This window comes from Poecilia reticulata, linkage group LG21 (assembly GCF_000633615.1).
Source record: "Poecilia reticulata strain Guanapo linkage group LG21, Guppy_female_1.0+MT, whole genome shotgun sequence".
Taxonomy (NCBI): Eukaryota; Metazoa; Chordata; class Actinopteri; order Cyprinodontiformes; family Poeciliidae; genus Poecilia; species Poecilia reticulata.
In genome coordinates, this window is record NC_024351.1 from 2,973,616 (window position 1) to 2,988,211 (window position 14,596).

A 14,596-nucleotide genomic window follows, 5' to 3' on the forward strand; every position below is an offset into this window, starting at 1 on the left:
TTTTTTTATTTTTCAGATTATTTGTCTCTGATAGGTTTTTCTTTATCCATATTTGTTAAAAAATATCATTTATAAAAGTTGCATATTGCACCAAAATCAAATGCAAATGTATGGGGGAAAAATCCCTATAAAATCCTCTCTCATGTTTCTGGCACTTAGCAAACAGAAATAATTTTAATAATCTCAACTGACCTAAAACTGGAAAAGTTGCATCTGATCTCATGTTAGAAAATATACTTTTAATTCAGTGTGTGTGTAAACTTCATGTCTAGGCTGTGTCCAGTTAGCAACATTTTATTGCTTTATGTAATTTGGTTAAATAAAAGCGCTCTATTTAAAGAAACACTAACTGAATTCTTTCGCTGAAGTGTTGTTATATAATTACCTTCACTTTGGTTATTTCACTGTGTTCTGACTCGGCACGGCGCGGCCCACTCAGAGCCCTTAAATTAACAATATGTGGCCTAAATAAAAGCCGAGTGATTGATGTGAAGCTGTTGCTATGCTTCCCTAATGAATCGTCCGGTTTGCAGCGGCTTCTGTCTCCGTTATGTGGGTGTTGAACAGCGAGCCTGTTGCTCAGGTTAGCGCCTGACAGGAGCAGGAAAAGAATTGCCCTCTATGCAAATGCGCATCAACAGCGCGGAGAGGAGAAAGGCAGGAGACGGAGAGCGGGACGAGGAATAGTGCAGGTCTGTGTGGGCCGTCGCCATGGCGATAGCCGTCAGGCCTCGCGTGGTATTTAACCTTCACACCCCGGAGAACTCTAATCTTTTTTTTTGTTCATTTTCAAAGCGTGTCCAGAATAAGTCTTCCTAATCTAAACTAAAAGATTTATTGATGGGAGGGGAAAAAGCTTTGGTAGGAAACGGCGTGGAGTTACATCCACTTCCTTCAAAGTATAAATAAAAATCAGAAATGGGTTTTTACTCGCGTTTTGCTGCCATTTCAGCTGCTTTTTGGGGGTGAACCTTTACTTAGGGGCGAGTATTTATCGCATCATTTATCATTTATCGTGATAAATTGATTCATCATTGTCTTGTTAGTTTCCAATTAATGATGTTTAAGACCCAAAACTGTCTGAACTGTTGGGATTGTTAGTTACTGTTTGTTCAAAAAGACAATCAATACATATCAATAACTTTGAAAATATGATTAAATTCATGTATTGTGTGTCAGTCAGAGCCATACGGTCACCTAAAAATAATAAATGGTTCTTATTGTCACTTTTACAGTTTTTATATTGGCACCACAAAATATTGTGATAAAAGCTGAAGTCCATGGTGGGAAATTGTTAATCTGGAGATTAACATTTTTATAAGCTCAGACTGAATGAGAAGCATCTGTGGAAATTAAATTTCAAATGTCGCTACARATTCTCCACCTGAACTTTGACTAGACCATATAGTTTGATCAAAGCTACTCGGTTGTAGCTCTGATCATAAAACAGCTGGATTTAYGCTGAGRCTATAATAAATCTTTTATGTTATCTTACATAAAATCTTCATAAAACAACTGCAGCTGCAGCTTGACAAATACGGAGAAGTWMAGCATAAATGACTTTATTTGGAAGATAAATTATTATTARTCTGTAGAGAACTGTTCAACTAATGCCACATTTCTTTGTGTTTTGTTTCCAAGCAACCACACTTTCTGCTGAGGTGGTTTTGTTTATAACTTAKTTGGATAACCTGAAAACTTTTAGACTTTAAAAGCTTCTTTACTTCAAAGCTGCACCTAACAGTTATATTGATTAATCTATTGGTTACTCTGACAATTAATYGTTTAATCTGATTTTAATAATTCACATTCTGCAGATTTTTCATTTAAGCATTTGTTAGAAATACATWAAAAAATCCAAAAATAAATATTTTATTGCCTTTCATGCAATAACATGGCATTAGTTAGTGAATTTGAACCTTGTGAAGCTAAATCTGAACAACTTAAGGAGTTTTGGGTGAAACATATTTACAAACAAATGTTTTTGTTTCTCTTAAATCCAAAATGTATCCATTTTTTGAACAGTTTTGGCCTTAATTATTGATTTGAGTATGTTGTTCTTTCAGCAAATTGGCCTTTTTTTTTTTGAGTCTGTGCTCCAGATAACGATTAATCGATTAATCGCTATTAATATGATTAATCGTTTCAGTCTGATTTGACCTAATTTGAAATGGAACAAAACCTAAGTTTTTAGAAGCTACTTTTTTCCCATTTTAAGTTTGTTTGTATGAGACATCATGAAGACGGATTAAAGAGAAACTTATCAGGACATAATTACCCTCCTCGTCCCGTAACGCAGCTCATTATTGCACGAATATCTCCCCAGATTAAGAATGTTGTAATGACAATTCAACATTAAGTATTGTCTAATTACAAAAGATATTCCCAGTTTTCAACCMGCATGTCTGGATCTGTGCTCCAAGCCAATTAATTAGCATCTTTGTTATTGCCAAACGTCTCACACAASTTGGAAAGTGTGTGAAATTAGATTTCTGTCTGACTCGTTGTTTGCCGTTTCTGCTTTTTGTGTGTTTTGACACTCGTGTGTGTTTGTGTGCCTGCAGGAGGAACCTGCCTGGTGACAGGCAGAAAGCGCTGGACATCATGCTGCCCCTGGTGGAAGGGGAGGAGCAGGTCGCGTCGGACATCTACTGCATGGTGGGACGGATCTATAAGGACATGTTCCTGGAGTCTCACTTCACCGACACTCAGAGCCGAGACAAAGGCWCCCTGTGGTGAGAAACCCAGGCGGGACGACTGTGTGTATCTGCGTATCGGTTACATTTCTGCTCATTTGCCTCTTYCAGACACTGAGTCACCAATAAATATTGTTAAAATAAGCTTTTTGAGGGACAAGATGCACAATAACTGTGGTGACTCACTGTAGTTCATCATGGCAAGATGCTTTAATCCAACATTTCCAATTAGCGGGAAAGYAAAACGATTTGTCGGTAATAAGATTTATGATTTTTATTTTCARCAAATTGCATCTGATTACAGCAAAACATCCTTTTACATTATTCAGTTTGTCACACTTTGCTGCAAATATGCACAAAAAATGTGAGTAGGAACAGAAAGCGTGTCGGTCGTGTTAGGATATTAGATTTAATGGCGTATAAAAGGAGAGAAATGTTTAAAGTTTCATCAGATTTAAATACCACATTGGATACAAGAAATTTATATTAGTTTTATTGCACTGCAAAAAATGTYATAAGTTTGTTTCAGTGAAACCCAAAGATTCATTATTTTAAAAAAGGCGGGGGGAGAAAGAACATGGGGAAAAATATAAAAAAGGAAAACAGGAAGAGTGGGAAAATTAAAAAAGAAAAATGGGGAAAAGAGAAAAATTAGAAAAAGAGAAAAATGAAAAAACTTAAAAGAAGAAGCAAAAAAGAAAAGAAAAATTCTGAAACCTTCCAACTAGTTTTTCTAACTTTATTGCATGAAGTTGTTAATCCTGCAGAGCATTTAATGTCAGTTCAAACAGGAAATTTGACCATTAAAACTTAATGGATAAAAACAAGAATAATGTTGGAAGATTTTGCATAATTTTGCCTTTTTTACTATTCATAGTAGTTTATTATGAATAGCACTTCAACCCAGTCATATTCCTGCAGAAGCTTCATTCTTATAAACCCTATTGTGAGAAAAAAAAGGTTTATTTTAATGTAAGCTGCATCATAATAACAATAAATCCTCCACAGCATGAAGTCAGATGTGATTGTAAACAGTTTGTCTTTCCGTTGGAGAACAGCGAAACACTCGGGACCAGTCAGAGCAAACTGAAACCTGCCCAACAACGCAAGCCGTCTGATTATCGCTAACAGAAAACGGCAATTAAGACCTCATATATTTGTTCACTGAACATGCAGCAGAGATAATCAGCCTCCCATCTGGATGGTATTTTCAGTTTCCATCTAAAAAAAAAAAAAAAGAAGGCTTGCATGGGGCTCTAATAAGTTTCGCACATCATTCTGCAGCAGAGCAGATTGGTCATTAAATGAATGAAATCTCTCGTTAGTTGGAAGCTCTCATGATTGCTGGTTGGCAGTTTGTGGCCCCAGCTCAATAAGTCTAATTGTTTTGTTCCTCCATCCTCAACCATCTCTGAAAGCCCTGTGAATGTTTTATGATGCCTCCGAGAGGCCTGGGTTTTGGGATGACGCATTTCTTGGAGGAACCGTGTTTATTGGACTTTGTGTTCTGCTCTCAGGTTTAAAAAGGGCTTTGAGTCTGAGCCAACACTACACTCTGGCATCAACTATGCGGTTCTCCTGCTGGCAGCTGGACACCAGTTTGACTCTTCGTTCGAACTCCGAAAAGTCGGTAAGCAGACCTGTTGATTAACCTGTGGCTGATTAAAGTTATACCTGCAGGAAATCCTTCATTACATTCGAACGTTTTTATGTCCTCACATCAGTCTTCTACGTATTTTAAAGCGAAAAATSGTTTTTATTGGGTTTATTTTTTAAGTGCCTGTCATAAATGGTGCTTTAGCTCTGATTGTTTCCTCAATAACAATATAAACGTTGATGGCTCCCTCTCTGTCGGGGTGTGCGCTCAATATGTGTTCAATAAAGACTAATGAGCCCAGGAAGGCTTGTTTGTCACTGAACTGGGTTTTCCTGGTTGACTGTAAACCTCCTTAAGAAGATTGCGCCTTTATTCACAACTATTCCTGCTATGTTGGTGTTATTCCAGCTAAGCTCATGTGTTGAATGTTTTTCCTTTAGCGTTTAAAGTCTTTTGCTTGTTAGCATTTTCAGCTTTAAGGAGCCTTACGTAACACAYGTTATTTACCTGGTAATGATGGGAAAATGTAAATCTCTTGGGAAAAATGTATTTGTTATGAGTAAGATATACTTTTTCCATCATTTTTAAGGAATTATTTACTTAAAATTAGCTCCTACACTGCAAAAATACAAAATCTTACCAAGTAGTTTTGGTCTAGTTTCTAGTGAAAATATCTTATTGCACTTTAAATGAGATAAATGAACTTAGACGTAACATTTCAACAAGATATAGGAGCTTGTTTTAAGTAAATGATTCCTTAATATTGATGAAAAAGTTCTTGTTCCAATCACTGATAAATTAACTTTATGGGGAAATGTCTTGTTATAAGTTGAATCATTTGCCAGCGGAGCTAGTCTACTTCTTCATCAATATTAAGGAATTACTTACTTAAAACAAGCTCTTAGGTCTTGTTGAAATATTACTTTTAGGTTCATTTGTCTTATTTCAAGTGTACTAAGGTATTTGCACAAGAAACTAAACTAGAAATACTTGGTATTACTTTCTGTTTTTGCAGTGTTGAAGCTTTTATCGACTGAAACCTTCAGTCTACCTGCAGCTGAATCCTTTATGAAAAAATGATCAACTCTCCTTAACAGTTCTCTGAAACTGAATCCAAGCAGAGCATTGAAGTACCTCGGTGTTTGTTTGAGTTTGGTCCAACTTGTCTGCAGCCTAAGAAGTCAATGTTTCCTTTTTTGGATGAAATACCCACGTGTGCTGACTGTATTCTGCTTTCCAGGAGTTAAACTGAGCAGCCTGCTGGGGAAGAAGGGCAGCCTGGACAAGCTGCAGAGTTACTGGGATGTGGGCTTCTTCCTGGGCGCCAGCATCCTGGCCTGCGACAACACCMGGGTCATCCAGGCCTCCGAGAAGCTCTTCAAGCTCAAGGCTCCCATCTGGTGCGAACACGGACAAGCCTTTCTCAGATCAACATACTTAAAAAAAAAAAAAAAAGGCACATTTTGGTCCAACTCCTTTACCAACTGCTCCCAAAGTCGTTTTGATCTGGAGTGTGCTCRACTCTGCCTTGAAGGCGCAGCGGCCATCTGTGGCCATTGTGAAAACATTTGGTGCATTTTGCTTTAAGAGGAGAAAAGATCACAGGAGAATGTGTTTGCTCTTTTAGTCTTAGCAGGGATGTGTAGAAAAGCCTCAGGATAAAAATGAATCAGTTAAATTAGCATCTGTGTGTCTTTGAAATGTTTCTATTTGTTAGTCTGGTTGGTTTTATTGAGCTTATAATCAAAATGRGGATAAAATTGAAGGAGAATATGAGACATCCATCAACYTTGAGKTGAATTTTTTTCAGCTGGCAGCTCTTTGGAAGAAAAACTTGCCAGATGTAGAAAACTATTTTTTTTTTCCTCAAATATTTTAAGTTCAGTTACTAAATCGTTCCTTTGTAAGTCAACAAAAGTCTCTAAAAATCCAATTTACAGCTGCCTCTCCGCTTTTCATCCAGATCTTTATACTTTGATTTTAAACCCTTAACTCTTCCTTACAAATGTATATAATATATAGCTATAAGTAGTAAATACTATATATAGTAGTAGTATTCACTAATATAGGTAGTATTACATTTTTATATGTTACTATAGTCATAAAAATGTAGTGAACACTCCTTATAAAATTCGCTAATATAGATAGTATTACATCTTTATAACTGCATTAACAGATATAAAAGTGCCTGAATGTTGARCAGAATTTATTTTGACTCTTTTCCTCTGTGCCGTTACCTAGCAACCTCACCAGAGCCCAGCCCCATCGCCTAGCAACCGAGTCAGAGTTGGGGTTTGBATTTAAAGTGACRGAGGCCCTAAAACGGCTCATTCTGAAAGAAGYTCAAAATAGGCAGAAGTGACCAGAAATCAAGAACAATAAGAATAATTTTGTGAAAAATGTAACTTTAGACCTCTTGTAACTTGTTCAAGGAAGCACAATAGGTTTATTTTAAGATGTTACTCTAGACTTTTGCACAGTCTCTTAATCCCATTGTGTTTTTTGTSTTGCTGTGTGGGGGGAAACCCCTCCTGTTCTGTTTAAATGTTTTTTCACTGGGTTGGTTTGGTCTGTCCAGGTACCTGCGCTCTCTGGTGGAAACCATCTTGATCTACCAGCACTTTAARAAGCCCGGCAGCGAGCCGCCGGCACCCAGACAGGAGCTGGTGGACTTCTGGATGGACTTCTTAGTGGAGTCGACCAAAAAAGAYGTCTCCTCTGTTCGATTTCCTGTCAGTAACAAATTCAGTTCTGCCCCACAAAAGAAAAACACTACAGCGTTGAACTCATTCATAGAMAGTGGAATAATAAATCTTTCCCTCAAGGTGTTGATACTGGAGCCGACGAAAGTGTACCAGCCTTCGTATTTGTCCATAAACAAAGATGTGGAAGACAACACCGTGTCCATCTGGCACGTTGCTCCAGACGATAAGGTGCGTATCCAACTACTCTGTCGTTCACAAAAATGTCACTTTTTCCAGTAGTTCTTTGTGTTCTTCACATTTTCCAGAACAAAAKGAATTGTACTGATAATGATAATGTCATTATGACATTACTCAGTTTCTGCTTGATTCTCTGTAGTTTCACATTATCTGAGACAAACAAGAAAAAGAAAGTGATGTTAGAGGATTTAAAACTTTCCAGTTGTGTTTCTTTGATTTCGAGTTGTTGCTTTAATATTTGTTGTTATCATTATTTATTATTGGGAACTTAAACAATCGATTTTAATTTTCCACTGAGTGTTTTCTGGTTCGAAATCTGATGGAGACCAAACAGCAAAAACTGAGGTTTTGGTTCTGTTCAAGTGATCGCTGGTTTGGTTCGAATTCATATGTGAACATCAAGTGAACCAAAGGATAGGGACTATAGTGCAGGGCATGCTGGGTAAATGCAACCAAAACAACAAGTCGAACGGTAGCGGGAGAAACGGCTAGTGATCTTTTAACAAAAGATAAATTATTCTACAACCTCTAGCATCTGACGCCACTYCATTTTGGTTTACRTTTTGTGAAAAAGGAAGTTGTTTTTGTGCCAATTTTTCAAAGAGTGTGAAAGCGAACCGCACCAGCCTAAAATATAACAATGTTGCAATGTTTGGTGAGTTTATCTAACCGAGTCTATCAATCAAATCAATCAATCAATCAATCAAATTTTATTTGTATAGCACATTTCAGCAGCAAGGCATTTCAAGGTGTTTTACATAATTAAAGAAAAAATAAAACGGCATGTGACATTGAATAAATAGTAAGAAAGAGAAAGATTTTGAAAAAAAAAAAAAAAAACCTGAACGTCTACTGGACGATCAGGTGTGAAATAACCATAAGAGACTTAAAAACACATAAGAGAACTTTRTAAAGTAAAAAATAAGTCAGTGCAATGAGTTTAACACCAGAGAGATATGCTGATGTTTATTTGTACTTGTAAAAATCGTTAAGCTGCATTTTGACCTGGTTAATTATTCTCATATTAAGAGATGCAATAATCCGAATTTAACTTGGAGGCTTCAAAAGCGTGAATGAATGTTTTCAGATCTCAACTAGAAAGAAGAGCGGAAATCTTAGAAAGATCCTTGAGACGAGAGGAGGAGGATTTTCARCCTAAGAGCAGCATCTAGTTTTTAGAAGGTTATGGTTTACCTSTGCAGGATGCTGRGATTGTAGCTTCCTGTTTGAAATTGTTTCAAGAAAAGAAACTACAGTACATCAGCTACATTATCTGAATATTTATTCCAAGTTCAATCCAGAAAGTTTCAAGTATTAGTTCTTCAATTTCACTCCAGCTAGAAAGCAAAATACRATTAAAAAATGTTTTTGTACAAACTATGTGGAGGCTGAAGAGCAGCAAGTAAAGATCTAATCAACATAAACGAAATGAAATGGTTGTAAAATGAYGTTATTCATAAAATGCATTTAACTCCCAATTTAAAAAATACAAGTGGATAAAAATACTTCAAGATAATAATGTTCCTGAAGCCTGAGCAGTCTCAATTTGAGTTTTATTACTTTTAAATTGTCCCCTCAGACTAATATTCCTGTAACGATTCAATCTGCCACCAGCAGGAAAAGCATTCATGTACCACTGCAGCAAAACGGTAATTATACCGTTTTGATTTATTATTATTTTCTCACAGAACAAGGGGATACATGAGTGGAACTTCGTTGCCACATCTGTTCGAGGCGTCAGGTAAGCGTTTGTTGCCGTAATTTGAAGTTTCTGCTTTAGAACGAGTCGTGTCAGACCAAGGCTGTCACCTATCACGATTTTTTTATGCTCTTTTCAAAACGGATCAAAGGCTCTACAATCAGTTCTTAACAGAGACCTTGTTGCATGACGCCTCAAAAGTTACAGTGCTTGTGTCTGTGTGCCCAGCTAAATTAGAACGTATTCAAAATGAGATGAGTCGATTAATTTTAGCATAACGCTAATAGGACTAAATCTGGGATTTCATGTCGGATTCTCTAAAACCAGAAGATGCTTAATTATAGTTAGAAATAAATTTCTACTAGACTTTTATTGCATTGATTATATAGAATTTTTCATCAAAGTGATCACATTTTGTTTACATTTGAGTAGGGCTGCAATTTTATCAATTATTCTGACGATTAATCGATTAGTCGGACAAAAATTTGCATATTTTGCTGATTCTTCATTTAATATCTTAAGCTTTTTTTTGTACAATATTATAAATACATTGAAAGAGACAAATAAGCAAGTATTCAGATTTCTTTGTTGCCTAAAATGCAGCTATACAGCTTTCCTTATGTGAACCAGGTGAAGCTAAAACTGCCGCTTGGAGACTTTTGAGTAAAACATATTTACAGACAAATTTTTTTCTTTTTATCTTAATGCAATTAAGTTTTGAGTTTTGCTCTAAATATGTTTGTTTATTTCTTTTTTGAATCTGTGTTCTCCAAATAATTAATCRATTACTAAATTAGTTGAAGTTAATTGAGTAATCAATTAATCACAAGTAATCTGATTAATTGTTTCAGCCCTACGTTTGAGCATAAACTGCATGCAATGGCTTGCAGAAACTGAATGAAAAAATTTAGTCAGTTTTTGACCATTTAAGTCAGAAAATGGCCCCAATTCCAAGATATTTCAATATTTGAGTTTGGAAATTCTCCCAGCAAATGAAGAACTGAAGGGAATGAACACTATTGTTGCTGTTTGTTTCCATGATTTCACAAAGATGAAACAAAAGAGAAGGAAGGGACAAGTGGAAAATCCACTCAATCTTGGCTCAAACTCTGAAATCTGATGCTTGACGTTCTTTTCTGCTGCATGTCACAATCTTCTAAATTTAGTTATGGATGAGAAAAACAGCTTGCTCTGAAWTATTGACAGTATTTACATTATGAAACCTGGATGGGAATTCATGTTTCCATGAGTTTGCCTATCAATCAGTCGACTCTTGGGAGTCTCTGCTTCGTCCTCATCTCCACAGGGACGCTCTTGTCCCAAAATGCTGAGCAGCTTCTGCAGAAAAGGAAGCTCGTTTTYTGCTTTGTGTGGAGATTTTTGATGCATATTTTKGTTCCCAGGATTTGTTTCTGTTCAGACTTCTAAATTTCTCTAAACTGAAATCTACGCGCATTTTTTTGTAATGTTTTACTACATGCATGAATCTTCTGCTCACAAATGCGAGGCGGCTCCAGATATTCGATSCATGAACTCCTGAAAACCTTCCGGCTTGCAGGTTTTCATGAAAACATGCCGGTCACGTCTGCAGACACCATCAGAGTCTCGATCTAGCGCCGACTGTTTTTATAATGGCTTGCTTTGCACCTATTTTTCCGCGGTCCTCAAAGGAGTTCAGTGTCAGATCGCAGAGAAGTGGAGGGCCGTCCTCACATGTTGCTAGGGAACGACTCCTTCTCCGTGCCCACTCTGCCTGCAGACAGCAGCAGGACACAAAAATGGCTCTGCAGGCTACAATACAGCCACACATGCAGACACTGGCTCAGCATATCCGGCCTTGGCACGTATGAATCGGACAAGCAATCATCTCGCAGGATAAAACTTTGAGCTGATGTGGAGTATTTGTGCAAAAACAAGCAGTATCACAGGTCTGAGCGCTGCTTGGGTTCATTTAATTTAACAGATGTGCACATTTTGCATCCTGATATTTAATATCCAATAGTGCCAACTAGCTAATCTTTATATTTGATATGAGTCATGTCTCTGTGCATGTGATCAGGTTTCAACTAACTCTGGTTTGTTCCTCCTCAGCATCTCCAAGTTTGACGAACGCAGTGCCTTTCTCTACGTCCTGCATAATGCAGAGGACTTCCAGATCTATTTCTGCACAGAGATGCACTGTAAAAGGTTGGTCTGCCTCTCCGGCTTCTCCGCTGCATCAGACAGGCTTACTTGCCTGAATGCATCTGCCAGCAAACACAATAATGCTTCTCTAAACATGATTACAGTTGCTTGGCAGGGCTGTACTATTAGTTTTGAAGTACAGTACTGTTGTCAGCGTTATTAAATGCAGTTCTGTATATTAAAAGAGCTTTGGAAGAGTTTTTTTTTTTTTTTGCAGGATTATTAAACACTCAACCTGCAAAAGAGAGTCCAAAGCTTGGACTTTGTGACAAAAAACAAATGTGAAAGTTTATCATTTTAAAAATTTACTTCTTCAACTTATGTGTTTTTGTATTTAAGCTAAGACTTTACTTCTGTGAAACAAAATAATAGATATAATTTTCTGCATTCCTGAAAAATGACAGATAACTATTTAAAGTCAGCTAAAAATGTGTCTCGGTCACGTGAGTTGTTGCACAATATATTTCTAACTTTGGCAGTATTCAGTAATTATAGAAACCCATTTAATATGGGATTTAAATGACATATCCTAGTCAAAAATAAGAGATTCGTTTTACGTTATTATTATTCAAGGCCAATTTAATGGTATTCAGATTAAGTGGTTGACTAAGCGGTTTCTTTTTCAGAGGTTCACGTCCAATTCGACAAATTCTGTCTTGCCAGGATTTAAAAGCAACAATTTTAGCATAATTCAGGTTTTTATGTTTTCCAGACATGCCTGTAATCTAACTGATATAATTCATCAGGATTTATGGACCAATATAGCTGAATGTCATCAGCGTAACAGAAGAACGTTATCCCATGTTGTCTGATTATTTTAGCCAAAAAAAATTGGACCGAGTAGAGAACCCTGTGGTACTCCACAAGTAACCCTGCAGTGAAAAGAAGATTTATTTTTAGCATGGATGTGCTGCAAGCCAATCAGTGAGATTTATTTGTGCCTGATTTAGTTTTTTTGTTTTTTTGTTTTTTTGCTCCATTCCTGCGTTAACATCTGGTCTCAACATTTCTACATTGTTTAGGATTTTTTTCCTCTTCGTTTCACTCCTATCAGCTCTGCATCCTGGTGGGAAATATGTCTCAACCATCTTCCTTAATTTCCACACCGTCATGTTCTCCGTTATCAAATGTTAGTGATGGACTGCACAGTTTCTTTTACGGAGGCACAGGTCCAGAAATGACAAATTCAGACTTAACAGAATTTAAAAACTTTGGGTCATTCAGGTTTTTATGTTTTCCAGACGTGGTATATTTCATCAGGATTTCTGGATAAATATAGCTGCATATCATCAGCATAGCAGTGGAAATGTATCCCATGTTGTCTGATTATTTTAGGAATTGGAATAATAAATTAAAGAGAATTGGGCCGAGTAGAGAACCCTGTGGTACTCCACCAGAAGATGTACCTTTAATCCTAGTTTGCTGCAAACCAATCAGTGATATATTTTACACCTCCTGCTTTAAGAAATGCTGAAAATTTCTACATTTTAGCCATTTGTGAAATCTCTCTGGACATCATCTGCCGTTTAGACGATAATTCATCTAAATTTTTAGAGTTTTTCCCCCTTCGTTTCACTCCTGTCAGCTCCGTATCCTGGTGGGAAATATGTCTCTCTCCTATAAACCATCTTCTTTAATTTGCACACCGTCATGTTCCCCGCCAGCTGCTCTTTGAAGCAGTGCGTTCCGACTTGTGACTCTCACATCTGAGGCTTCCTGTGCCATTATCTGGAGTGTGAGAGTAAGTGACTCATGCCTGCTGCTGCTATTATGCTGCTTCTGGTTCCTCTGGAGTGGCAGCGAGAAAAGAGACGTAAAAACAGGGGAAATAAAAGGTAGGAGGAAGCCGACAACAGCGCGTCGACGTGGAGCGCTTGTTTTCTGCGCATTTACAGTAATGCTGGCATGTGTGCTCGTAAATGTAAAGAAGCGTGTGGCACCGAACACCTGCTGGCATGCTGTGCATGACAGCATGATGATTCGATGTGTTAACTCGCAGCTTGTGTGCAGTGCAACCGGCAAAGGTCACTGTATGCATGCGGTGGGAAGTGCGCAAGTAAACAAACTGTAACCCCTTCAGGGAAACATCAGCTGCAGTCTAACACCTCTAACATTCAACGTTGGTGAAATCTGTTCCAGCATTTGCAGAAGGACCTTTTTAAAATATTTTAAATATCACCTTATGCCGTTTTCTACAGACGTTTTGGTGTCTGTGAATATTTAAAAGTCTTAAACTAACCCTTATCGGCTGAAAGGTTTCACCGACTAACAGTACCGTAACTCTGATACGTTCCTCTTTCCTGCCAACATCGGGCTGTTATGGTAATTTCACTTCGTTGCAGGAAGCATGTTTTACTTCAGTTTCATCTGATGACACTCTTTTAATAGACTAAATAACTGCTAGATGATGAAAGTACAAGTTGTTATGGAGAAATGGGCAAAAATATTTACTCACAAAACATTTAAAGAACTTTGTACAATTAGAATAAACAAAAAATATCCAGGTGGAGATTTGAAACTTGGGCCTTAAAAGGTTATTAAAGTGTTTAAAATCAATTGGAAAAAATAAAATAAGTTGGCCTTGCATACCTTTTTAAATTTTCCTATGGCAGGATATTTAATCTCGTATAGTCTATGTAGTTTTATTTTTTCTTGTTTTGACATCTTCACTTGTTCTGTGTCTTCAGGCGGTTGCAGAAAACACAAATATTTCTCTTGGAAAAACATTTGCAGTTGTTATGTGCTCAGGTCAGATAAAGGAGAGTGATTTTTTTTTTGTTTTTTTATCCACCAAGCTGCACACAGTAACTATATTTTTTAATTTTTTAGTATTTATTATTGAACAAACAGTGGATAAAGTATTAAACCTGGCGGTAAGGAACGTTTTGGGGAGTTTTAAACATCATTAACTGAAATTTATCATAACGATGAATCTAAACTCTTATCATGGTAATGAAATGRCAAAAATGGAAACCTTTGTTTTTCTTGATAAAGTATATATTATTGCAACTTACTGTTGCTGAAGCCGGACGATATTAAAAATGTCCTATAAAACTATGTGATCAGTTTTGTAGTAAGCTCCATTTTATTAGTTCTTTATGAAATTCTTCTAAATGAAAGATAAACGGCAAAACTCCAGACTTTGCTAATTAAGTCAGGGGTGTCCAAAGTGTGGCCCGGGGGCCATCTGCGGCCCCTGAATGATTAAAATTTGTCTCGCTTGGGCAGGTAGTCTATGCAGATGCAGATTTATGATAAAACTATGACCCATAAATTAAAAATGTCAGATACAACATAAAGTATTAATCTTTTAATAACAAGCTTTCTGACACTATTAAAACTTTTTCAAATAAAAAGTGACCTAAATCATGTTTTTGTTGCTGAGAATAGACTAAATCTTTTTCAGTTTTCTTCAGTTGAGCCCAAAATAAATTAGCAAAGGGCTTGCCGTACTTGCAATAAGGAAAACCTACAAAAT

At 36.9% G+C, this 14,596-nt stretch overlaps 1 protein-coding gene across 1 annotated transcript in view; it reads left to right on the forward strand.

The window, feature by feature from the left end:
• map3k5 (mitogen-activated protein kinase kinase kinase 5) overlaps nucleotides 1-14,596 on the forward strand; it is a 79,717-nt gene that overhangs the window by 37,064 nt on the left and 28,057 nt on the right. Inside the window, exons 7-13 of the mRNA XM_008397315.2 lie at nucleotides 2,565-2,735; nucleotides 4,214-4,326; nucleotides 5,534-5,693; nucleotides 6,872-7,025; nucleotides 7,119-7,226; nucleotides 8,924-8,976; nucleotides 11,026-11,121. Coding sequence (XP_008395537.1) covers nucleotides 2,565-2,735; nucleotides 4,214-4,326; nucleotides 5,534-5,693; nucleotides 6,872-7,025; nucleotides 7,119-7,226; nucleotides 8,924-8,976; nucleotides 11,026-11,121 — 855 coding nt within the window. The remainder of the gene's footprint in view (nucleotides 1-2,564; nucleotides 2,736-4,213; nucleotides 4,327-5,533; nucleotides 5,694-6,871; nucleotides 7,026-7,118; nucleotides 7,227-8,923; nucleotides 8,977-11,025; nucleotides 11,122-14,596) is intronic.